Source organism: Accipiter gentilis, chromosome 2 (genome assembly GCF_929443795.1).
Source record: "Accipiter gentilis chromosome 2, bAccGen1.1, whole genome shotgun sequence".
In the NCBI taxonomy this organism is placed as follows: Eukaryota; Metazoa; Chordata; class Aves; order Accipitriformes; family Accipitridae; genus Astur; species Astur gentilis.
Window position 1 is genome coordinate 29817047 of NC_064881.1, and position 24871 is coordinate 29841917.

The window sequence follows — 24871 nt, forward strand, 5'->3', positions numbered from 1 at the left end:
GAATTTGTTTTTCTCCCAGACTGATTGTTCCTGATAATATACCTACAAGTGCCTACAAGCTGCCTTTGTATGATGACTGTACAGGGTGAGGACAAAAATCATACTGACAGTGTATCTGACATGTATGTGGGTGATCTCTATGTATTCTCATGCTCCCATTAAGAACTGGTCCGCATACCCCATGGTGGCAGAATGTGTGTGTACCTTAAAATTGAAGCATGAGTCTTACTCATACTGAAAAAAGATGCAGAGAGAAGCAGAGCATGAAAGTCTCTGAATGCGGAATCTCCAGCGACTCTGAGACTTTGAACCAGTAAGGAATTTGGAAAAAGTTTTACAGATTACTTTTTCTTTTTCTTCTCCTTCCTTGTTTAGGCCTTTACAACTTTCCTGTGTTTATATGGTATGGTTTGGTATGCAGAATACTATGGCCACCGAGAAAAGGTACTTTATTAAGAAGCCTGGTTTTATTTTATACCAGAGTTAAAACTGCAAAACTCCTAGATATTGGAATTCTTTACCAGAGCTAGTATAAATGGGGATGAGGGGGGATGGTCCAGAGTCTAACTGAAGTCAATAGAAAGCACTCTGGATTCAACGAGCCTTGGACAGATCCCAAATTACACTGTGGTTTCTAAAGAATGCTGTCCTCTTAGTTACTCAAAATGAGGCTGTAATTTTAGCAAAGCATTCAGGGATGAATGGTTAGCTAATGTTCCCATTGTACAGGTGGAATGCTAGGGGAATATTAAGAATACTTGGTTACACAACAGACCACGTGGCAAGTGGTGAGTTCTTATTGTATCATCTATGTTGTACCTTCTAACTAAGAAGGGAAGAGTCTTAATTACTGGCTGAATGTTTTATGAGGACTTCTGCCACAGTTTAAATTTATAAGTCTAATTGCAAACAGGTGAAGTGCTGATCAAAAGAACCACCAGCATCCCAATGACATGTGTCCTTGCCTTTACAGACTTTATCAGAAAGTGAAGACAGCCCATACAGTCCTGATGCTTCCTGGCTTCATTCTAAATTCAGCAGAGGTATTGGCACTTTTGCAACTATATTCTTGAAGTATTAGCATTAAGGCTCAGCACTGGGAAACGAGACCTGAGAAACTTACCTTGAAGACAACTGGACTTAAATGTTCCTGCAGGAACTATACAGATAAAGCAAAATAGCTTTGCAGATGATTTACTGCCTTTTTTCTTCTAACTCGTGGGAATGTATTTATTTTTTAATAAAGCAACTGAATTTTTCTGCCATTATTCCAGGCCATTTGTGTACGTTTAGGGCATAATGCATTGCATAACTGTTATGGACAGGTTTTCTCTCTGAATATTGCATGTTTGGTTTGAAACATATGAATGTGAATTGTGCTTTTATTCTTGCTTGCTAAGAAACAGTCAAGAATGTGCCCTGGAGCTTGTGTTCTTACTGATACTTCCCTAGTCAATGCAGTGCTGATGGTCATAAACAGCTTTCTCTGTCCTAAGCAAAGGCAGCCTCCTTCTCTGACTTTTTCCCTACACTAGAGGTTAGTTAAGTTACCTGTCTCCTCCATTAACTCTTTAGTGTGGTCTTGCTTATTGAACAAATGTCAAGAATTGTACCTGGAAGTTATCTCTGTCAGAGTTTATGCTCCAGGTGTTTGTATAATTAAAAAATTTGTTATTTATCATATGCTTGAAAAGCACCTACAGCAGAGCTGCTTTATATTTCAAACATGATTTTTCTGGATGCTGATATTAATTTATTCTTAGTTTAGTAAATTTGTAGATTTTTATATTTTCTTGAGAAAAATTGCTTGCACTCAAAATGTTTTTCCCATTTATATATGCTGGAGAAATCTGGCCAAGCAAATCTTTCTCTGACTTTGTTAATTCATTAATTACAAACTTCAGTCTCTTTCATGTTTTGCTCTTGAATCATTGTTTCAGTCCCCATTGTCTCCCTCTGCTTTCTCAAGAGTCAAACATGGTCTGTCATGTAAAAGACTGAAAACAAGAAATATACTCTTACAAGGATCTGTGACCTCACTTCCATAGGTCTTAATTTCTGATAGTAGTACCTGCCAGTAATAAAAATGTGGAGGTTTAATTATTGGTGTCATTTAAAATGGAGGATGTTTCACCACTATATTCTGCTATAGCAAACTTCTGAATTTTTTTGGAGGAGGAGGAATTTTACAGAAGTCTTAAGAATTGCTTTTTTTAAAAAAAAAATAAAATAGGCCACTAGATGGAGTAGAAGCATCAGCCAATTTATATTAGCCTGAAATAATCCAAACTGTAAACACTGTAGCTCTAGGAAGCCTTACTGTCTTTTAGACAAGAGTTTGACAATGTCAAATATATATAGTCAAAAGATATTTATTTCTCAGCAGGTGCTGACAATAGTCCACCAAAACATTCAGTCAATAGTGAAAGCCATTCATCTAGAAGGAGGAATCGGCACTCCAAATCAAAAGTAACAAATGGAATCGGCAAGAAATAAGAATGGTCTCTGAAGATATCCTACAGTGTGACCAGAGGTGACAAAGAAAATCAGACCTGGCTCTGAATTTCCAAATGGAAGATTGATTTTTAAATTTAAAAGTTAAAAAAAAGGAGGTGTTGAAGAAAAGGATGATCAAGGTGGAGCCACCAGTGTAGTGCAAAATCATTGCCTGCTGACACTTGCCATTCACTGATTTAAATCTAGTTTCTTCAGCATGTGGCACCAAAAGCTAATGAAGTGTATACTGGAAAGAAAAGTAATTTTGTCATAGCAGATACACCCTGTTTTGTGTTCAGGTGTTGCAAGTGCATTTTTAATATATTAGTTGAGGACTTGAACACAAAGGTTAGTAAACTGATAATCAGTTGGCATAGTTGGTTGGATTTTTTTGTTTTGTTTTACTGTGTTTTTGTTGTTTTCTAGAAGGGTATGCAATCCTTTGACTAAAAGCAACTCTGTCCTTAGTCTCACAACTAAACTTTTCTATACAACAGTTAGTAAATATTTAAAACTTCCATACTTGTACCCAGCTGCTTCCCTTTATGTAAAGGCTCTTTAGACCTGGTGACAGGGTTTTACCAGTGAAGAAATGAATCCAGGTGTCTTGTAAAGGATTTGAAATTGACCTTCAAACATGGTTCTTTTGTTCTGCATTGCCCTTCAGCTTGATTGTTATGCACTTGATTTCTTTTAAGTTTTTTAAATACTTATTTAAAAACCTATTGCAAAGTAGAGGGCCATACCACCTGCCCTTAGAGACAGATGTCATGTCATTTAGTTGTTTTTCCTTCTTTACTGCAGTGTGTTTTGCATCTTCAAGTGCAAATACATCATGTTTTCAGCTGTGTCTCATTATGTACAATGTTCCTTCCCACTCCCCTCTAATTTGCCTCTGCCTCAGCTGTAACCAGAAATCCCAATCTCTTCAGACTGATATCGGAAACTGCTTTGAAGGCTCTGATGTCCTACTAAGCCTGGTGATAAGGCAGGTTTTTTGAAGCTGAGTTGCTTACTACTTCCATAAACATAATTATTTGTGAAGGCTTGCTGTAGTCTTTGGTGTCTGAGAGGCAGCATGATATTACTGTGATATACCCCATTGCTTTGGTATTTCCTGTCATGCAGTCAGATACCCAACAGTGAAGTCACTCTTTCTTGCAGGTTTGGGTTTTTTTCTTTTGCGTGTGTGGTTTCTGGTAGGATTTATTTGTTTGTTTTTAAAATGTATTAATTCTGACATTTAGCAAAGTGGATAATTCTCCAGCAGTGAACGTAATGATTAAGTCAAGAGGTAAACAATCAAGAGCAATCAGTTCCTGTATTAAGTTATCAAAATGTTTTTGTGCCAATTAGATTTTTGGGATTCATGGGGTTCAGAGGGGTAGATAGATTAAGCAGGGATAAGTAATACCCATTAGTCACTTAGTCTTCATAAGAAAATGGGATTTCCTTTTTCTTTGAATAATGTTACTGTGAGTTGCCACAGGCTAAGTACTAAAAAAAATTGCAGCAGAGACTTTATACAAGTGTATGATACTGTAAATAGAAAAAAGTATCCTGCGTAAGCCATTAATTCCTATGTGCCACAGATTATCAATGTTTTCAATGCACTAAAGTATTGCTGCTGAACTCCTCAGAGGCCCTTCATTTCCCACCCCCCTTTTCAATCAAAGTGTACAACTTGGGAAGTAGCATAGTAGAAGCTGCTATATCATCATTGCTACAGTGACATTAAGTGTTACATGAGTAAAAATATTAGGAAGGCTTTCAGGCTTTCCTACAGCTGCTTGGTTTTCATTCATAGTATAGCAATTCCATGTATTGCCTCCTTATTCGTAATGTACTACATATTGATGAATGTATTTGTGGATTTCTTTGGATACTGAGACTTGTTACTTTTTTATTTTCTTGGTTAATAACTCAGTCTGTGTAAGACTGAAGAATGGCATTGTAAATTTTCTATCAATTCAATACCAAAGGAAGAGATTGGAAGTCTAATGGTTTAGATATATTAAGTACTGTGGATTTCAAAGGCAAGAGCCTGTTTTGTACTTGCAAGGTGTACACACAACAGCTATGTATACAAAGCTTACATGTGTAAGCAGATGCTGAAGTACAGTATCTACGTGCCTGTGGGGACAAGGACACTTTTGTAAATGCAGACCTGGTGCTCACACTGCTGAACTGCACCCTAAAAATATTGGAAGGGCAAATATGAAGTATCATCTTGTTGGAAGCTGACTTCTGTACACTATTACAGCAGCTTGGCCTTGAAGAAATGTTGTCTGACAACACCTTTTAAAAATATTTCCCATGAAGTCTTTTAATTTTTTTGTGTGTGTTTGGTTGGTTTGCTTTGTTTTGGTGGGTTTTTGTTTGGGGTTTTTTTGTTAGGGTTTTTTTTTTTTTTTGTGGTGTGGTTTTTTTGTTTTGTTTTTTTACTACTTTAAAAGATGGATGGCTAGGGAGAGGGGAAGCTTAAGTGAACTATTCAAGTGCTGCTCGGAAAATGGCACTTTGTGTCCTCTGTCAGCAGTTCTGGCAATGTGTTCTCACAAGTCCTCCATTGACTGACAACTGTATTTTCAGCCCATCATTTTGATCGTGAGCTTTGCACTGGCAACCATTGGAAAGGTGCTTTTGATCACTGCTGTAAAATTAGTGATCTCAATTTTGTCATTTACTGTGTTACTGCTGAATTCTGTATGTGTGTAACACCTACAATAACAAATCACTGAGCTGTTTAGCAACAAGCATCCATGTATGAGTTCTGCTGCTTGAACAGTATTTTGTAAAGGTTATGGAATGCACTGTCCTGTTTTTTAACTACTTGTTCTGTCACAGCCTCTCATTACTACTTTCCTGCTTCTGATGTTCTTTCCTTTCTCTGTCCTCTAGTGATCTCCCCTGCTGCTAGGAGAGATCCCAACTGGCCCTCCAGAGGCTGTCCATCAGGGATGTCAGTCATTGAAGGGAGGCTAATTCGGGACAGCATGGTGTAAGCAGAGGGTAGTGGCAAGAATTCGAAGTAGTGGATTAAATAAAAATGGAAAGTTCTAAAATGCAGGTATACAGTGAACCAGAGCTAGCCTTGAGTACTGGATTCCAGTATTAAAGTTGCTGCATAGATCATACACCACGTCTAATTAAATATTTGGATTGTGATTTCAACCAGTGCTTTTGTTACTCTTCTGTGAAGATCATTATTTGATGTTCCAGCTGTTAAAACTTTAATATTTTTTACTTTGTTATCACAAGAGGACACAGATGTAACCATGTATTTAATAGTTTTTGAATAGAGTTGCTCTGTATTGATTGCAAAGTATTGTATTTTGCAATAACTCAGTAAATAAACCCATGTCACCAGTTATGTGTGTTTGTCTGTACCTGCAAGGCATACAAAATGATTACATACTGCCTTTAGAAGCTATTACACTTTATGTAATTGCATGCTGACAAGTGTAGCAGTTCCAGAGCAGCCTACAGTGCACACTAAGGTTTTGCTGTAACTTATTATTTCGGAGCAGCAGATCTGATAACGTGAACAGTTACATTATGTCTTCTGAAGTTTCTCTAGTACACAGGGTAAGTCTTGTCTTAATTATTCTTTCTCGACTTGTTTTCCTATTGGATGGGAGAGCTGAGTTGCAAGATGGCCTCATGACAGACCTTCAAAGAAGGAATGAGACTTCCTGTAGAAGAATGGCAAGACAGGCTATTGGCAAGTAAACCTCTGCCAGTATAAAGGTGTCACTGAGTATCAGAAATGCTTTGCTTTTGCATCCACTGCTGCCATAGTTTCCACAACAGCAATATCCAGTTGTTTTTATGCTAAAAATCTATTGTGAGCTGTTGATTGCTCCTCTGCTGTTGGCACTAGCCTGATGTCTAGTGTAAAGAAGCCCTTTCTTCCTCAGTTCTTTCTGTCTACAGACATTGAATACTGGGACTTTCTGCCTTGCTGGGAAGGGCTATTCTTCAGTGTGACTTACCTTTTGGAATACTGATTTATAGAGAGCCCATAAATTCTGAGGTTGTAGTAAAATTTGGAATAGGTAGGACTTAAGCTTGTTCATCCTCTGGGAAGAACAGCTGAGGGGCAAGCGTTTAGTGTAAAATCTCTTCCGAAGGGTTGGGAAGATACCTGATTAAACAGTTTATAAGAGACACCTCTCTCACAGCACACTGCTTACTATATTGGAGAAGGCTTTTTTATGTTGTCTTTCTGATCAATTAAAGCATTAAAAATATACCCCACCCCCCACCCCCCCCCCGAAGCATTGGAATAAACTTCCTTTAAGAAGCAACACTTGAAAAATGTGCTCCTTTGTAAGCATGGGGCTCTGCTACTTTTGAAGGATTGCTCTTTATTTTGTCTTGGTAGTTGCTGTTGTGGGTAGAACTGTAATCAGCAGTGTCAGGGTAGGGTCAAGTGATCTGGACAGCTACATTTCTGCTCTGTGGCAGAACTTACATGCTATTTTGATAATGTCATTTGGCACAGACTGGAAGCTAGAGCCAAAAGCTGGCATGGCACTGATTGAAATAGGTATTGGTGTTCATGCCTACTTGGATAGCTGCAGTTCATTCACTTTTTGTCACTGGTGTGGAAATTTACCCTGGAAGCACTAAACCAGTTCTCCCCTCTATGGTATGTTTGAGGAACTGCTGCTTCAGCTTACTTTTTGCCTTGGAAAAGAGGGGAGCACAGTGTGCTGCTTTTCAGATGTCAGAGTGCTCACATTCAACTACATCCTGATAACATGCCCACAGGCCTAGGCACTACTGCCCCACGGCACTGTTTTCCCACTGGTATTTCTCCATCTGACCGTGCTGGAGCACTAAGGACTACACAGTCATGGGCTGGGGTTTAACCAGAGGTCTCTGAGCTGATCTTAAGCCTCATATGCTCACAATACCTCCTGCAATATTCTGTCTCCCTCTTCTCCAGGTCTGCTTTGCCTTCTTATCTACCTCTTGCCACCACATAGTTTTGTTCTCTAGAGCCCTGGCAGCGACTGGTCCGACTTTAACAAATTAAGGTAGTTTGTTAAAGGTGCAGTTTCACAATTGGATGGAAATGTGTTTTGGACAGACACCCCACGTTATTCACTTTGCTTTTGCTTTTTGTGTGTCTGGTCAGGAACTGAGAACATACATTGTTATTCAAAGAAAGTGGGACTAGAAAGCCACACGCTCTTCATACACTGGGCTGAAAGCACAAGGACAACCAGACTGCTAGGTTATGCCCGACAAGCTGCATGGTCTGTTACCTGAATGCCTGCTCACTCATCTATCAGTGCTATAGCTGCAGGTGTGCTTTGCAAAGGAGCAGTCCTGCTGCTCTCACCAGTCTAAATTATACTATGCTGAGACCAAGTGAGTTTTAACTTAAATTCAGGGAAAAAAAGAAAGTCTGGGAAAGAATGTCAACTGTAAACATTGCATTCCTATGATCAGCAACAACCTAAGTGCCAGACTATACTAAACATACACATGGGTTTAATTTCCATAGTTTTCATGGATCTCAGTTTGCAGATGATCATGAAATAACTGGATGGCTTATTTAATGGTTTTTAGAGTAGGGGAATTTACAGCAGTAGCATTCCTATGGCCGTGATCCAAAGTACATTCTATAACTGCTCTCCCTTCCAGTTCAGTATTGTGGTGGTTTTTGCTTAAAAAATGCATAAAATACTTGTGTGTATGTATATATACATATAAATCTAGCAGATGAACTTTCTCATCAAGATGCTCAGGGCCTGGTTGAGTCTAGTCTCTGTGACAAATGACTGCTGTGCGCCTGCACATTTGGAAGCATCCAAGTCTGCACGCACCGCTGTAGCGTCCAGGACAATAGGCATTAATCTCAGTTGCAGCCCCTAGGTGATGCTATAACACAAACATACAGAGAATGTGACCTGGATTTTCAAATGTTGCTTCTAATTTTGGGCTACTGGCTTCAGCCACCCTGGCTCGGATTTAAAGACTTCATAACTCCCGTTGACTTTAATTACATGTGCTGTACACAGAAGCCTGCAAAGTGCCCGTGTTGTCAAACTCGCTGCAGAACAACCAAAGCAAAATAAAATCAAATTAGTAGCTTTGCGGAGGCTTTTAATTAAAATCTTAAATGATAGCTCTAGTCTGTGGAGAGCAAGAGCAGAAGACTTCTATTTTGGTTTCTACCAAACGCACAGACTATCAATTTGTTGTCTAAGTATCTTCCCCGTTTGAAGGGAGCACTACTCTCTCCAGAGGATCTTTGGAATGAAGCTCTGGGCAGGGTTCTTCTGGCTTTCCTTCTGTTCCCACTGCCCTTTGTGTAGGGCATCAGGGTGGGACAGGGTGACCGCTGTTTGAAAAGGTTGTTGGGTTTTTGCTCCCAGGAACTCAGCTGGAGCAGGCCACAGTCTCCAGTGCTGCACGCTCGCCTGGTTTTCTGGCTGTAGTAATAAAGCTGTGAGTTCACCTGCTTGCTCAGATGAGCCTGTCCCTCATCCCTGCCATCCTGTTTGGAAAGGGAAGCCGCTGTGTGCGGGTTATTATTCCTTCATGTCTTTATGTGGCTCAGGGTTTAGGATAATTCAGTATGTTTCAGTAAGTGTTAAGAACTTCATACCACCTGCAAAAATTCCCGTTTTTCCAATAAGAGCCACTGAGCATTTTTTTTTTAAGATTTGGAAAATCCTGTTAGTCACAAACCTCAACAGGGCACCTGACCTGTACCAATTACTATGATTTCTCTCTCTTAACACTGAGGTGTTCCTATTGGTTTAGGAAAAACCCCTCCAGATCATTCAACTTGTATGTCACCAGCTAAGAGAAGAAATTGCAGCCCTCATTCCTTGCAGGAGGAAACACGGTGTCCTTGTTCTTCTCAATCCAGTTCTGTACAGGGTCACCACCAGTAGAAACCTGTATTGGTTTTGTTGTAGCCTGACTTCAGTACTTGCTCTCACAAAACTACTCCTGAAGAGAAAAAATCCCCAAAACCAAAAAACAGTGAAAAATACCACTAAAGGAAACCTATTTCCATTAATCAAATAAATAATCTGGAAGAAAACCAAGACCTTTTATTACATTAGCTGAGACATTTAGGTTTGGGTTTTTTCCCCTATGTATGTGCTGTAAGAGCAATAGGTGATGCATAATGATGCTTACAACTTTTAAAATATTCTTATTTCTGCCCATTTGCTGACTTTGCCATATTTGGATCCCAAATCTGGATCTGTGCATTCCATTTGCCCACACTTAAAATGCATTTGGAATAACAGGATGGAGATTGGGGCGGAGAAACCAGATAGAGCTGAATTGCAATTTCCTGGTGACATGTTCTCTAAACATCCTAAAATATCTCAGGGTGAAGTGTTCCGCTTGTTGACTTCAGGTTTCAGCAGCACATGCCGTTCATTCAGTCCCGGTGCTTCTTGCAGGTATGGTAACATGATTACCAGTAATGATCTTTCATGCTGTAGAGTTTTCTTCTTATACTGCTTCCATGTTGAAGGAATTTCTTTGAAACAATGCATAGGACATTGCAAACTTTGATGGGGCGTGGCCAGTAAGTTCATGTTAAAGATTAGAAATGGGGACAAAGGGTGTCTTGGCTACACTTCCTCAGCAAGCTGAAGACAAAGAGAACAGTAAGATACCAGACTTTTGGTTCCTATGCTGTTACCAGAAAATTATGATGGGACTTGCTAAAAAAGGGCTTCTGTAGTAAATCCAAGAACGTTATCCGCATCTCTTAATCCCTAAAAATGAAAACATACTGTGTTATGCAAAGAGGGAACAGGAGTGAGGTGACACCCTCCCCCCATTCACATATTCTGGTCTTCATTTTATTTTGCTGGCTTACTTCAGTTTACCTACCTTTTCCAATGAGCTTTCATGACCAATACCTCAGCTGTTGATTTAAAATTACTAACAGTAGTTCAAGACGTGTAGGGCAAAATAGAAGATCTTTGCAATCTCCAAGGTATGCTGAGGCACCGTGGCTCTGAACCAACCTAGCAGCTCTCTGCTTTTCTTGTTAGTGCTTGTAGTCCAATACGTTTGACTTCCCAAGGGATGAAACAGGCAGGCCATTTTGCTTTCTTCACAGTTCACCAAGTCTAGTGATCCTGGTTGAACCAGGGTTGCAGAAGAGAGAGCAGCCAGGAGTTGGGAGTGGGGTTCTCATCCTGTGTTTGAATCAGAACTGATTTCAAAGGGAAATCTTAGTCCTTTGGAAGACTGTTCCCCCATGTATGTGAAAAAATAGCAGCTGGAACTCTTCTAAAATGAATAACATGGCAAACAGTGCTTTGATCTCATGGACTCCTTGCTGGCTCTCCCTGCAGAGCCACACTCTCTGTTGAGATGCTCCACATCTGTGTTGGGGTGTGAGTTTATTTCAGAACTTTTGCTTCTCTTGAGTGTGTCCATTTCTCATGAGCCTGAATCAGTTTTGTCTCTCCATTTACTGCAAGATTGTCCTTACTGCAGGCCTCCACAATGACCATCATTTGCTTCTTGCTTATCTGACCCCTAGCAAGTTTCCAGAGGACCTTTCTGAGAGAAGCTGCTGTGATTAGCTGATACCACAGTCCTCCTGTGTCTCTCTCAACAGCGAATCTTTCAAATTTAGCTCTTACTGGCTTTGTTATGGAGATGGCTGTGAATAGTCCTCCGGTGCCACTGGCTGTTAGAACTGGCACAGGCCATGACTCCATGCCAAATAACCATGCTATTTCCAAGCAACTGTTGACTCGAATATACACTGCTACAAATCGCTTGGAGCACCAAGCGCTGAAACATCAGTTGCCTCTCTGAAGACCTTGATGTCTGCAGAGCCCAAAGCTGGGATAAGGTAGGAGTCTGGCCACCACATACATTTACTTTTTTTTTTTTTTTTGATGAACAATTCCACATTGTTGCAGAGAAACCTGTTTGCTGTGGGTTTGTGTGCCCAGGCATGCATTGTCTTCTTGCACCTGCATGAGGAAACTGTAGAAGTGGGTGATCTGGCACAGTTCTGCCACTAATACCAAGCCCTTAAGGCCCTCATGGTTTTGGTTTTGCATTTATCAAAACTATTGGCTGAGCTGATCTCCTTTGCATCATGCTCTTTTCCCTGTTTTGTTATAGCAAGAGTAAAGGAGACGATGACCCCAGTGACTTTGTACCAGGCTAAAAAGTTTCAGTTTCTGCTATTTAAATACTGCTCTTGAACCTGTCCAAGCCCTGGTGTTTGCTTTCCTCAGCCATGCTCTTCTGCCTTGACAGGTCAGAGATCTTTCATCAAGGACTAATTACTTTTTAAACTTGATAGGAGGATGCCAACCATTTTAAAGTGAAAAGAAAAAGGAACCAAAATACACCTTTTGTTTCTGAGCTGGGTTCCTGGCTCATCTCTGTCCTTCCACCTAATGTGATCCCACAAGGCTTCAGCTTTCAGCGGGTGACAGGTTCAGTGTGGTTCAGCCTCTCTTCTGCTCCACTCACAATTATTTTTAACTCCTCTCCCTCAGCAGCCGTATCACTTTCCCTTGTGCAGAGGCCAGCCTCTCCCCTTCCAGCAGCAAGACAGGATGCCTGGATTTGCCTCTACTTGAGACAATTGACGGAAGAGCCTAAATTAGGTGCAGAGTCCCTGTAGGCTTCCTTGCCTAGTCAATAATATTCAGTAGGAACCTTCAAAGAGCATGGGAGGTTGTAGATGGTTTATCACCCTCCGGAGTTGAAGGTGACCTCTGAAGGAGCCTCCACTGCCAGCAGCAGGCCTGTACCTACACCAGCCTTCTCATTGCAGCACCTCCTGGAAGCGCCTAAATTAGAAGGGATAAGTTCAGGCCCTGGTCCCATGTTGCTCCATTGATCTGAACCGTCCATCTCTTTTCCCTGTTGGTCCTCACAGTGTGACGCTGTTTCCCAAATGCAGAAATACTGTATTTAGGTGATGGATAATTCCCATCTGATGGGATGGGATTTACTTGTCACCGCTCTTCCTGATGGTGTGCTTTTAGGATACCGCTGATATTCTGAGCCCATTACAGCATCAAAAAGGGAATGAAGGGATCCATGCTGGAATGAACGTGTTGTTCACCTGCTTTCTTACAGGACCTGCTACATTTGAGGCTGTTTTCCTACTAGTATGATAAGCGATATTCAGCATGGGAAAAGATAAGAGACAAACCTTCCTTTGTTACTTCTCTCAACTCTCCCAAACTGTAATTCCTCTTCCCCAGCTCCTTTCTTTAGGAGCTAGCTGCAGCTGTTAGAAGAGGGTTAAACAATCTCACAAGGAAGCAGAGAACTTTATCATAGCTAAGGAGGATTAACATACGCGTAATCCCTTTACAAAGCCACTTGCCTTCCAACTCCAGTGCATAAAAATAAAAAAAGGATTGGATCAATGTTATTTTTCTCATATCTAATTTGAGAACAATAGAGCACATTAAGTAATTAAAATGTTCACCTGTAAGATGCTTAAAAGCAAGGCTGCTGGCAGATATATAATTAGCTCCAGTTAGCTGCTTGCTTGTTTACTTCAGTTAATTTACCTAGTGTGGGGTCTTTGGGCTTGGAGCTTTATTTAGAAAACATTTTGTTGTTGCATAAGGTAATGCAGTGGATAGGTAGGAACCAAAGTAAGAACAACAGAAAAAAGATAATTTACTGAGCCAACATACATGCTAATATAGGGCATTTCAGGTCCTCTTTGTTATGCCATCTGCAGATGCTGGTAATTTATCTTTTGTCAGAACCATAGTTCTTAATAGATTGGTTAAAATCACTCCGAACATTACTATTTTTCTTGTGTTGTTTTTCTTTGGAGAGCAGTCTGCTCTGCCTGTCTCTGCACATAACATACAAAGTTGTGAGTTTTCAACTTTCTTTAATGGAAGGATGACTTAGAAAGATGCAGAGCTGTGCATGCCCAGACCTTGTGGGTGTTTTGAAAACATATCAGGGCTACTACCTGCACCACCAGATAAAAAACAGCCTTAAATTATGAGGGTTCACTTAACTATTCATGTTTGGTCCCATTTTGTTTGCACACATGCACGGGGATGTGTGTGAAGGGGTGAAGAGCAGGGTGTTTGCCTGGTTTCACGTGCCACCTCTGCCAGCCCGCTGGCTGCCCGAAAGCCAGAGGGTGCAGGTCGACAAACTGTGGCAGGACAGACAGACAGAGACCTAAGCAGACGGAAGGGGAGGGGAGAGAACGGCAGATACAGGCTGCAGTTAACAGCTCCCTCGGCATGAGATATAGGCATCGCTGCCCATGGGTCAGGACCATTCATTTCACTTAGTTTTTATAAAGTGTCTTAAAAAAATCTGACAGCACCAGGAAAACAAACCTTGGGAATGATTTGCAGTTATTTATTGTTCAGATGTTACATGTGAATGGGTGACTCTGCAGAAGAGCCCACGAACAGTTAGCATTTATGATCTGGAAAAGACATATGGGAGGCTGGAGGATAATGACTGACACCGGGGAGGAGGGGGAAATATTATTATACTGATGTTGTGTGAGCACTGTAGAGGAAGTGAGCCTTTAAAGTGTGAAGCCTCCAGCACTTGAAATGATAAGCAGTGCCTACAGAAATCAGCTTGTGGGATCTGTTTTTCTTGCTAAGCTGCCTTTGAAGGTTGGGGGGCTGTTTTGCTTTCAGTTCCCCCAGGGAAAGTTTTCCTGCCTTTCTAGTCTTGCCTGCTGATCGGAGCTACACCCCCGGTTCTGTAAGCGTCTGTATTCCCGTGGCAGGCTATGATAAAGCCCAGTGGTTTTTTGCACAGTATAAATGATTGTACTTCCCTGTAGGTCTCGAGTTCAACAGCCACAGGAGACTGAGCCTGTCAGCAAATGAGCCCTTCACAGCTTCTGCTTTTCTAGTGAAGTGTTGGTTTCATGGCTCCTGACAAGTGCATCTCAATAAAAAAATCATGTGTGCAAGTTGACTTTTTTCCTCCTTTCTTTTTCCTGTGGAAAACTTTTCTTTGCCTTCCCGTATTTACTCTCTTGCTTAGGGACTGAGGACTAAACACCCGCCTGCCGGCTCCCCTGCCGAGCCCAGGGTTCCCCCTTCCCTCCAGGAACTGTATGTACTTTCAGCAACCCGTTGATGTTCAAGGGGCCTTGGACAGACAGAAGATCCTGAGAAGCTCTTCCATCACGGCCTGCTTCAGCCTTTCTTGCTGTCACTGAGCTGGAATGAGATGCGGGCGGCTGCCGATCTAGGATAAGATCGCCAAAGCTGGGAGAGTTTTACCAGAGATGGATCCATCCACCCATTTAAGTGAATCTAAGGCCAAGTTACTCAGGTTACCTATTGATGCCCGTGATTTACTAGGTTGGATTCAAACAATGAACTACAATATTGCCTTATACTGCAGACAGTCTGGGTACCCAACTCTTTTAAACCCCAATTTCTCACTGGGGGAGAGTTGCTTAAAGCAAGGCTGGCACCTGGCCCCCATGACGCTTGACCGATATCACAGCTCAGTATCTCCAGCAACATCAAACCTACCAGCTCAACAGGAATGACTGTATCAGCTGCCCCGGCCTACAGCCACGTAAACGCCTTTTCCTGGCGGAGCTGCCACTGCCTTCCTGGTCCGGGACCTCAGGAGCCATTCCTACCAGGAAAGCACGGGTCCTGCTCTTCCCGCGCTGCCATGGAGCTTGCACACCACCGGCACGGCACTGCGGGATGTCACAGCCCAGCTGCTGCTCCTGCTCTCAGCTGGCAGCCAGGCACATTTACGAGCCTTGAAACTCAACTCAGGCAAGATGCACGGGGTGGAAAGAGGACAAATCCCAGACATATGTCATTGCCCCTCTTTTCTATCCCCTAATCTTCCCTCTGGCAGCCTGTGTTTGACCGCTAGCGAGTCCACAGGAGCTAATCAGCTCTCACAGCGTGCCCTGAGTATCTCCAGCTGGTCCTCGCCCCTTGGTGAAGGACGTTGCGGAGCGTGGACCTCATCAGAGAGACCCCTGGGCTCCCTCACAAGGGGACGGAGGCAGCGAGCAGCATGCTCAGCCACTGTCGCAGGCAGACAGGCTGTCCCCAGCCCAACACACACAGCAAGCACCACATCAGTGATGGGAAGTCCTACCAGGGAGTCCCAAACCAGGCTTCAGTTATTCTCCAAGCCTGCCAGAGGCTGCAGGAAAGAAACAGGGTCTTGTGTCCGCCAAGCACAGAGCCAGCTGCCTCCAGGGGTGGGCAGTGATGCTGTGAGTGCTGGATAAATTCAGCTAAGAGCAGCCAAAGAGGACATCAGCTCCATCAGAAACGCCTGTATCCCCTAAAATCAGGATAGGGCAGGAACTTGAAGCCACATCTCCAGAGGAGAAACAACAGACCTTGAGAGACTGAGTCGGAAATGGGACAAAAGGTAGCAATTGTGTTTGTTTATCATTGTAAAGATCTGCCTCGCCCTCTGACTTCACCCTTCCTGTTTCAGATGGGTCACCCTGACCTAATTTTCAGACAGTATTTTTGGATTTCACAGAGCCAGGATGAAGTCTGGATAAATAAGAGCACAGAGGGCTTTCCTGGTAGGTTTGCAAATGCAGGCAGGCTTGGATTTAGGTCTGGAGAACAATGTGGTGGAAAAAGTCCTCAACTGTATTTCTTTCCCCTGGTCCTGAAGTACGGCGTTTTTGCTTACACACCTCTCTGTTATGGAGGTGGCTGGTGGCAGGTTGCAGTGGTGTGACCAAAAGGGCCAGTACAGGGGTGCGTGGGGCTACGGCTGGAGAAATCTGACCTGGGGTTTCCCATTTAAGTTAAATCTCCTCCTCCCCAGCAGGGATAAAGGTTAACTCAGCTGTGCAAACTAATTTGTATTCAGCCACACGTGGCTGTAAATTGTACTTTTTGTTCCTGACAAATATGAATATGGTATTTGCTCTGAAAATTCACCGTTTCTCATGCAAAATCTTTCCCCTTGCCATTTGTCTCCAAGACATTGAATTTTGCTTGGGAGATGGACAGTGCAGGAGGGTGTCCAGTCTGTGTGGGAAAGAGTGATTGCCCGGGATGCGGGGTATCCTCTTTTCCTTTGAACTCTTGTGTAAGTTTTACTCATTTAATATGGTGAAATATAAATGGAAAAAAAAAAAGTTCTTCCAAATTGTTGAGTGCAAAGGGAAGACATCATCCAGTGAGAGGATGGACAGGACAGTGGTGGATACAGCCCATGACAGAAGAGTTGTTTGAAGTCCTTTTCCAGCTTGGAGACTGTATTTAAATAAGGGAGCTGTCAGGACTCAGAGCTGTTATTCAAAGGCATAGTGTATTTTTTCAGCTGCCCTCCCTGTATTGCCGTGTCTTTGCTCTGGATGTAAAGGCCTGGCATACAGACTTTCGAACCAGAAGGAAGCACCTAGCTTCCCTCGACTGATGACTGTTACCAAAGAGCATACATCATGACCAGCATGTCACAGGACTCATCATACAAATTTTGGTAGCCTTAAGGGAGGTGTATCAGACACATGACTTAGTTACTCAGCCAGGTTTGCCATTGCCTCAGTCTGGAAGTCACTCCATGAAGAATTTTTCAAGGATTTGAAAATGTAATTTTTAAATGCTTCCCACTCTCTCCCAGAATTGACAGGTGCTGGCACCCTCTTTTTCTGGAATTGCTACCTCTATCCTGTAAAAACTATGAAATGACCTACATAACGTCAGTCAGACAAACTGTTCTAAGAAATTTCTGCTTTAGCTTGGGAAATAACAGAAAAACTTTCAACGTGAATAATTTATGTTGCAATGTCAGAAAATGCATATATATGTGTGTGTGTGTGTATAGAGATATATATATATATGAACATTTGCAAATCATTTCCTTTTCTCTGTGAGCTGGGAAAATAATGAAGAAAAATTATTAGATAATATTATGCTGTTGGCCACAGAGCTGTTTCAAGGTTATTATCCAGCTTGTTACCCTCAGCACAGAAGAGCTGACTTTACATTCTGCCTGTTCCCCAACCCGTCACGTTAAACACAGGACTAAACCACAGGCGCAGAACTGAGGAGCACGGGAGAAATGGAAAAGCTATTCAAGAAGCTGGCAGTTGACAACGGGATCTTGAAAAATGATTTCCTTGGATTCAACAAAATTTCTTCTTCCTCTGCTCCAGACAGGGGTCTGCTAGGAGACAGCTTGGGCCACTGTGGTTGAACCAGCTGTTGAAATCCCAGCCAGCTCCTGAGCGAGCAAAAAACTAATCAGAAACTGCCTTCAGCAATCTCTGCTTTCCTGAGCAGCACTGTCTCCTTGCTCAGGCAGTGTGCTGGCCATCACCAAATCAACTGGCAACTTATTCCTTCCTGCTCAGGCCTCGAGCTCCTGGCCCCATGCTGTGCCCTGATTGCAAGACCCCTTGGTACTCATTTAGCAGCACACACGTGCCTCCAAATGTCATTGTTGCTTAGCATGGGGATCTTACCATGCTGGCAGAATCACACCTACTAGTTTGATGAGATGATCAAGGGATGTTGGGGTGTTGGTGGGGGGGTGTTGTATCAGCATTTTAAGACTCCAGCAGGTCAACCCTTGAGGCTCAGTTGCAGCAGAGCATCTTTAGGATGCATGTTAGGGTTAGGGCACCATTTTCAAAAGCACCACAGGCATGAGGAGCTCAGCTCTAAAGCTGGGGAAGAAGTCTAATCTGAGAGTGTCTCTCTGTTTATTCAGCCAGGGAAGCTCTCCTGATATTGGTACAGCTCTATAGGAAAAGCTCAGTGGTCTACTAGGCTAGTAACAGGAACATGAGCCAAATCAGCTACGCCAGGGAAAAGTTTCTGATGTTTCTTGGTTTACCCACTAGCTTTCTGCCAGCACAACACTATTGACCTAGGACCAGGGCTGTTTGCAGACCTGGCCGACAGTCATGGCTGACTGACTTCTTTGACCAAGAGACCAAGGGGCCAGGAGGCAGAGCCACTTGCTCCAGGCTTTGATTTGAAGACGGGCAGTGTATTGCCTGGGTGAGGAGGCGGCAGTGCTCAGGAAAGCAGAGCTTGCTGAAGGCAGTTTCTGATTAGTTTTTAGCTCATTTAAGAGCTGACTGGGATTTCAACGGTAGGTTACAAAAGCTACTGGGAAGACCTCCATTCTGCCTGCTCCTTCGCCTCAGCGTTAAGTACAGCTCCGCACCCCAAACACGAGTGCCAGACCCAAGGCAGCCCTGGGTTCAAAGGCTGAGGCAGAATTCAGGTTCTTGAAGTACAGGCCTTCACTCCCGTTAGCAGCTTCTGGCAATCCCATCCCCACACCCTCACCTTTAATCAAATAGAGGACACTCCAAAGCAGAGGGACGACAATGCGTGTCCCCTCTCTGTGCCATTGCTTGCAAGATCAATCTGGATTAAAAAGGACCAGTGTTTTCCTGGTCGGCTGCCCGCCCTGGCTCGCTGCACGGGTGTCCCTGCCGTGGCAGAGCAGGGCACTGTGAAGCCACTCTGTCTTTTCCAGCTGCACAAAGAGCCGAGCTCAAGCTTGCCCTGCCATATGGCTCTGCTGCTAATCCCGTGGAAAAGGCAGGGATGCGGAGGCTGGATGCGAGGTTGTAGCAGTTTAAACATAAGCCCAGCTAGGGCTTACGCTGAAGTCCTGGCCCTGACACAGCAGTCGACACAAGGACACCTGGGGCTGGCACGCTTGGGGTCCCTGTGCCACAGAGGCAGCCCCAGCTGCAGCCCTCCAGCGGTCCTTCTTGCTCACATGTGCTGCAAACTCTTCTCCAATGATAAGATAAGAGGAATTGCCCATTTACTTTCATTTCAGTTGTGCGTGACTGGATCAAAGGATGTACGCTCTCTTTGCTTCAATTACGCATTTTGGTCTAATGTAGTCCAGATGGCTATTTCATCTCAGCCTTTATATTTATTCATGGCCTTTCTGTTTAACCTTCCTAAAACAAATACTCACTTGTAGGCATATATTAATTCAGGGACAAGAACTGCCTCAATCAATATGTTGAGGTTAAGTTTCTATACCACAATAGGTCCTATGTACATAATTTCTATTTTTATTACCCCACTGCTAGCCTCAAATATATGAGCAATTTCTTTAAAGAGTTTACTTTGGCTTTTTCCTAAATTTAAACAAATTACAGCTCTCCTGATTATTAGATGTACAATATGCAGATATTCTTTCATTGACCTTTCAGTTAAACCCTTCTGCAAACTTCTGCTGAATATTAGTAAATTTGCAAAAATACCAAGGAGCCCAAATGTTTGACAACATGGTATTGCACCACCTCTGACCGTGGCTTGGGTGTCCAGCAGAGGAAAAAATTTGTTGTCAAATTTAAGTGCGATCCTGCAACCAACGTGTGAATGCAAAGAGTGGAAAAGCTCCAGAGACCGACAAGACAAGATACCGAGACTTTTCAGTTTACATCTACATTGCCTTTCAGACTGGAGCTGAAAGCTGGTGCTGTGAACTGACTTAGGTGCTGCTGGTGGAGACCTGAAGCAGCACCCGGCAGGAGGTATCTGAGGAGGTGCAGCGCCCGGCTCAGCGTCGAGACGGGCACGCGTGGTGGAGGGGATGCGAGGAGTCACTGTTTAATCTGCCTGGCATTTGATTTGGGCTTTTGGTCCTTGTTTGGATAACGGGATTGCAATTCCTCTCGGTACACTTACAATAAGAACACCTGAAACTCGGCTGCAGCCGGGCAACAGACTTTTATTTTGGGTAATCTTATTTAGCTTCGGTGTTAGCTTCGGGTAATTTAGCTTCGATGATTAGCTGCTCCGTTGTCAATGGCCAAATCTAATTGTCATTGTAGTTTCTCTTCTGGAGCAAATACGTGCTAATGTCTTACAAGCCAGGTTTTGCTTCATGCCTTCTCTTCTCAAGTGATGTCTCCCAAGGCATCTGCAAACAGAGAGGAGGTGATTTCAGACCTAAGCGTGAGGAAGCTGGTAGCAATCGCTGGTCAGTTTTTCTGTTGCATAAAATGGATGCACTGAGACACTTTTTAACATTCTGGCCATTAATACTGGCCTGATAATCTTAGATATATATACACATATATATACATATATATAAAATACCTCTCTCTCTCTCTCTAGCATTCCTAATATAAACATAGTTTTCGTGACATACATTAGTTGAAGTTTTCCAGAACCAAATTCTCTGCAGCATTTTACACCTATGTTTTTATGTGTGAGTGACTGCTCCAGAAATCAGTGTGAAACTGGGACTAGATGGGTCTCCAAGTTTCATTGGAGATTATTTTTTGTTTGTAAAACAGTTTCCTCCAGAGTTTGTTTGATTAAAAAAAAAAAAAAAAAAAAAAGGATGGGGAAACAATTTATCACAGCTTTTCCCTCCCCTGCCAACCCTGTTAAATCAAAAAGCCAGTTAGAATTGTAGAGTTAATTTAAATACAAATCTTTAACCTGGGAGGAAAAGGAGACAGCAACGATAGTATCAGGACAAATTTCTTCTAATGCCACTTTCCTTTTGGTTGGACTTCTGCACCAAATGAAGCTTTAGGTTTAGCTTCATAGCCCAGCTTCCAGGCCCACCGGCTGCTCCTGGGAGAAACTATTCCAGTCTTTTCCTTGGCTAAAAGCAGAAATAGAATGCTGTGATGGCTTGGAAAGGCAGATGAAAGACAGCCTGCTCTGTTGCGTGTGGTGGGATAGCATTGCTAACACCACATGTGTATAAAACAGCATCCGTACAGCACCGTTCAACAGCCTTTGGACTCTCCGCCCATGGAACTCCCCTTGGGAAACCCTTAAAAGCCAGTTAAAAGCCACCCCCGGTCCATGCTTCAAAGAAAACTCCAAAAAACCACACGTGAGAAAACAAGCGCTTTCCAACGAAGTGACCTCAGACTAACTGGAAAAGCGGGAACAATACGCAATCACCCTCAATACAGCAACATAAGAGTTTGCCTGCACAAATTAAAGTCCATCCATCTGTCAATATTTCTCCAATTTCTAGGCCACCGGTGTGCTTGCTTATCCCCAGCTCTGAGCCACGCCAGCAGCCGCCGGCAAGCGCACGCTGTCTGTGACTGCCGAGATGGATGGAGGCAGGACCTGCTGGGCTGGGCACCATCCCCACCAGCCTGCTGAAGTTTCTAAGTGGCTAAATCACTCCTACCCCACTGCTAACAAACCTGAATGAGGCATCTTGTTTGTTTATAATGGCATGGGTAAGGCTGGGGCTGGCCTCAGGTGCTTGGACCTGGGCAATATTTTCCCCGTCAGCTGGGGACTGCTCCACTCACTGCCATCGGTCCCCTGTCAGCACTGGCTGCCACAGGCAAGGGATCACCAGTCTTGGTGGCAGCGTGTGCAGAGATGGTGTGGAAACAAGAAGGAAAAGAGGAGAGGATATGGGATTTTGAGGGCTTATGAGATAGTCTTCCCAAAGGAAGGATGGGGAGGTAGTTTCACTCAAAAAACCCCATTGGCAAAGGACTTGGCGAAGAGCCTTGGCTAGAAATGCAAACTGTAGCTTGGCTTCGGAGTCACTGTGCATATCCTGGGCAGTACAAATACTTTCAGTTGCTGTGGCTATAAGAAGAACTGTTAATTAGTCAATTTTCTGGGTAAACAATAAATACACATGTTACGATAAAATCCTACCACAAATTTGCTGGTTAGAATTTCTGTCCCTTAAATAACATCTTTGTGAACATGTTTTCCGGATCCCTTCCCAGACTTGCCCCACGCCAAACCACCGGTACTTTGGAGGGCGTAGGCTCATGTGGGGCCAGCAGCGCGGGAAGACAGCGCAGCATTTTGGGTTACTCTCACCAGTCCCTGTATTAACAGCTGAAACTTTCTGCAAGAACTTGGATTACAATTCTTTGATGTATCCTGCACATACACCTGTAATGATGGCATAGAAATTTAATAACTGTTAATGGTGTTGAAAAGAGGAGCCAGGTTTCTTACTGTTTGCTGTTATGCATATTGTCTTGGATTCACTTTCCTTTATTGCTGTCATTTTCTTTCCTCTGTTTTAACTTGGCCCCACGGGCCATCTTTAGCCAGATTACTGACAACTGATTTAATTGGTGTTATAGGGATGAACTCTGAGAGGATCTGATGGCATAGCGTGAGCAGCCTGGAGCTGGCAACCAGTTGTAACATACCCTACTTAATTTTCCTGTTCTATTTATTTTCGTAGTGTTGAGCGATGATGCTCCTCTTCATAAGTGGATTGTTTTTGGACAGCAACAGGATGCTACACGGTTTTGAGAGTGTGTTATTGTTTTTAATAAACGTCACCGTAGGGCCAGATGGGAATTTAACTCATGGTTGGAAGTCAAGAGGCCATCAGTCCTACAACGCAGCTTGGCTGGACAGGCTGAGTCAATTCTTCTTTGGGGTACCTCTATGTGGAATAAGACAGTGTGAGCACAGCACTAAGGAAAGGGAGGGCAAAGCAGGTCATTAAGAGCCATGTGTAGGGTGCTGGGGAATGGACTCTGCGCCAGGCCAGGTTGCACCCAAGGGCAGGTTTGACCCCTTCTGGCTGGGGAGAGCGATGTATGCGGGTGGTGCTGAGTCAGTGGTGTTACCAGCCCTTTTGGCATGAGATCAGTATCTAGGAAGCATTAATTTTAGCAACAGAAAGTGACTTTGTGTTAAGGGGAAGTACACAGAGAACTCTGAGTAAAAGGCACATGACTACAAAGGAGGGTGATTACTTCCGAACTGTGACATAAATGAAAGTGGCTTGTATATTGTCTTTCTTTGGTGGTACTTATAGACAGCAGTTGTACAGCAGAACTTGAGTTTCCTCTCTGGAAATACACTGTCGACCACAGGAAATTGCTAAGTCTAAATAAACGGGCTTATTAACTAAGTAGGAAAGCTACCAAGTCTGGACTCTTGTGATCACATTTCCCATTACCTTCTGGTAACTGAAACTCAGGCAAAAATCCTGAAACTCCAAGTAGCTGGAGCCACGTCGTCTGTCCCTGACTTCAGCACAGCTGCACAAGGATGTGAAGAAGGACTAAAGCATTGAGTCATGCAGCCTTAGTAATAGATATCTCACCCAACCTTCCCAGCGTGGGATCTTAGCTAGCTCTGACTACCTGAAATTTTGGATTGCAACTCTCCCATTTCCTTGCCATTCTCTCACTTCCCTTACCTTGTTATGGAGGCTAACTCACACTATGGAGCTAAGTGCTGCTGGTAAGTCAGAATGTGGTACTTGTCATGTGCCAGAAATTGCTGCAGCTGAGCATGCCTGCTTCTGTGATCCCACCGAAATGACTTGACTCACCTTGGAAACACTACAGGTAATGGCAGGAGTGTATTAAATTAATACTGCCATAAGGGGAAAAATGAATCCCAGGGAGGCAGACACAAGAGGCTGGTAACAGCAACTGCTGCCCACAAGACATCTTGGAAAAATATCATGCTGAAAAAAAGTTGTTTTAAAGCCATTTGATTCATTGATTTCCTCCTTGGAAATGTAAAAGTGGAGAAAAATACCCTAGAAATAGAAGAGAACTAGGCAATACTCATGTTCAGGAATAAGAAGGAACCTTTTGCTGCCACAGTGTGGGCAATGATCGACTAAATGTCATCATCAAAGGTTAGTATCTGAAAACAGTACTGGCCAGCATTTCTGTAGCTCTGCACAGTACTCCAGGGGTCAGCTGCTTGATGCTGCCAGCAGTCCTCTGGGAGCACAGCTGGTACTACATGGGTAGAAAAACAGGAGCACAGCTGGTACTACATGGGTAGAAAAACAAAGAGCCTATAGCTTCCTAGGAACTTGGGGCTCCCAAGTCACTGACAAGTGGTCCAATAACTCAATAAAGTCCTTTACTAAATGGATCAAGCTCCATCTTAAAACTCATCAGCTTCTTTTGCCCCTACTGCCCTGACTAGGAAGCTGACTCACAGCATCCATGTCCTTGGATGGCTAGAAAAGGACTTACAGACAGCAGTTGCCCAGGCTTTGCTTTGGGAGGCTGGAGGAGCCAGCCCCATGCAGTCCTGTCTAGTAAAAGGAGACTGGGGCAGCCAGAAAGCCAGAAGGGTGGGAATGGTCTTCAGGAAGCTCTTGAGGTGTCGTTCCTCTCATTACCCAGGCCAAGGAGCTTCCCAGCTGTGCTGCATCTCCCCCGACCGTGCTCCGGGGTTTCATTCCTCTGCAGGGACAGGAGGGGTGCGTGCTGCCAGCTCCTGCCTCGCTGCGGGTCGGGATGCGCCTGGCACATGCACTGAGGCCCAGGAACTGGAGTCCTCCTGGTCTGGACAAGGTAGACGTGGCCTGCTGCTCCGTCCTTGCACAGTTTCCAGGATTAGTTCATCCTTTCTGGCTGCTGTTCACGAGAATTGAACACATACTTCTGGGTTACATCTTAGCAGTG

At 43.5% G+C, this 24871-nt stretch overlaps 1 protein-coding gene and 1 long non-coding RNA gene across 3 annotated transcripts in view; one reads left to right on the forward strand and one right to left on the reverse strand.

Moving 5' to 3' along the window:
- PTDSS1 (phosphatidylserine synthase 1) overlaps positions 1-4826 on the forward strand; it is a 30537-nt gene extending 25711 nt beyond the window's left edge. Inside the window, exons 11-13 of one of the 2 annotated variants that reach the window (XM_049824194.1) lie at positions 376-444; positions 974-1043; positions 2384-4826. In XM_049824194.1, coding sequence (XP_049680151.1) covers positions 376-444; positions 974-1043; positions 2384-2496 — 252 coding nt within the window. In that variant the 3' untranslated portion in view covers positions 2497-4826. The remainder of the gene's footprint in view (positions 1-375; positions 445-973; positions 1044-2383) is intronic. The other variant, XM_049824202.1, reaches the window with a different exon arrangement.
- Positions 4827-20176: 15350 nt separating this feature from the next.
- LOC126048823 (uncharacterized) lies at positions 20177-21221 on the reverse strand. The gene is made up of 2 exons (XR_007508986.1): positions 20916-21221; positions 20177-20388 (listed from the first exon to the last, which is right to left on the reverse strand). It is a non-coding gene; the product is annotated as an uncharacterized LOC126048823 (long non-coding RNA).
- Between the last annotated feature and the right edge of the window lie 3650 nt (positions 21222-24871).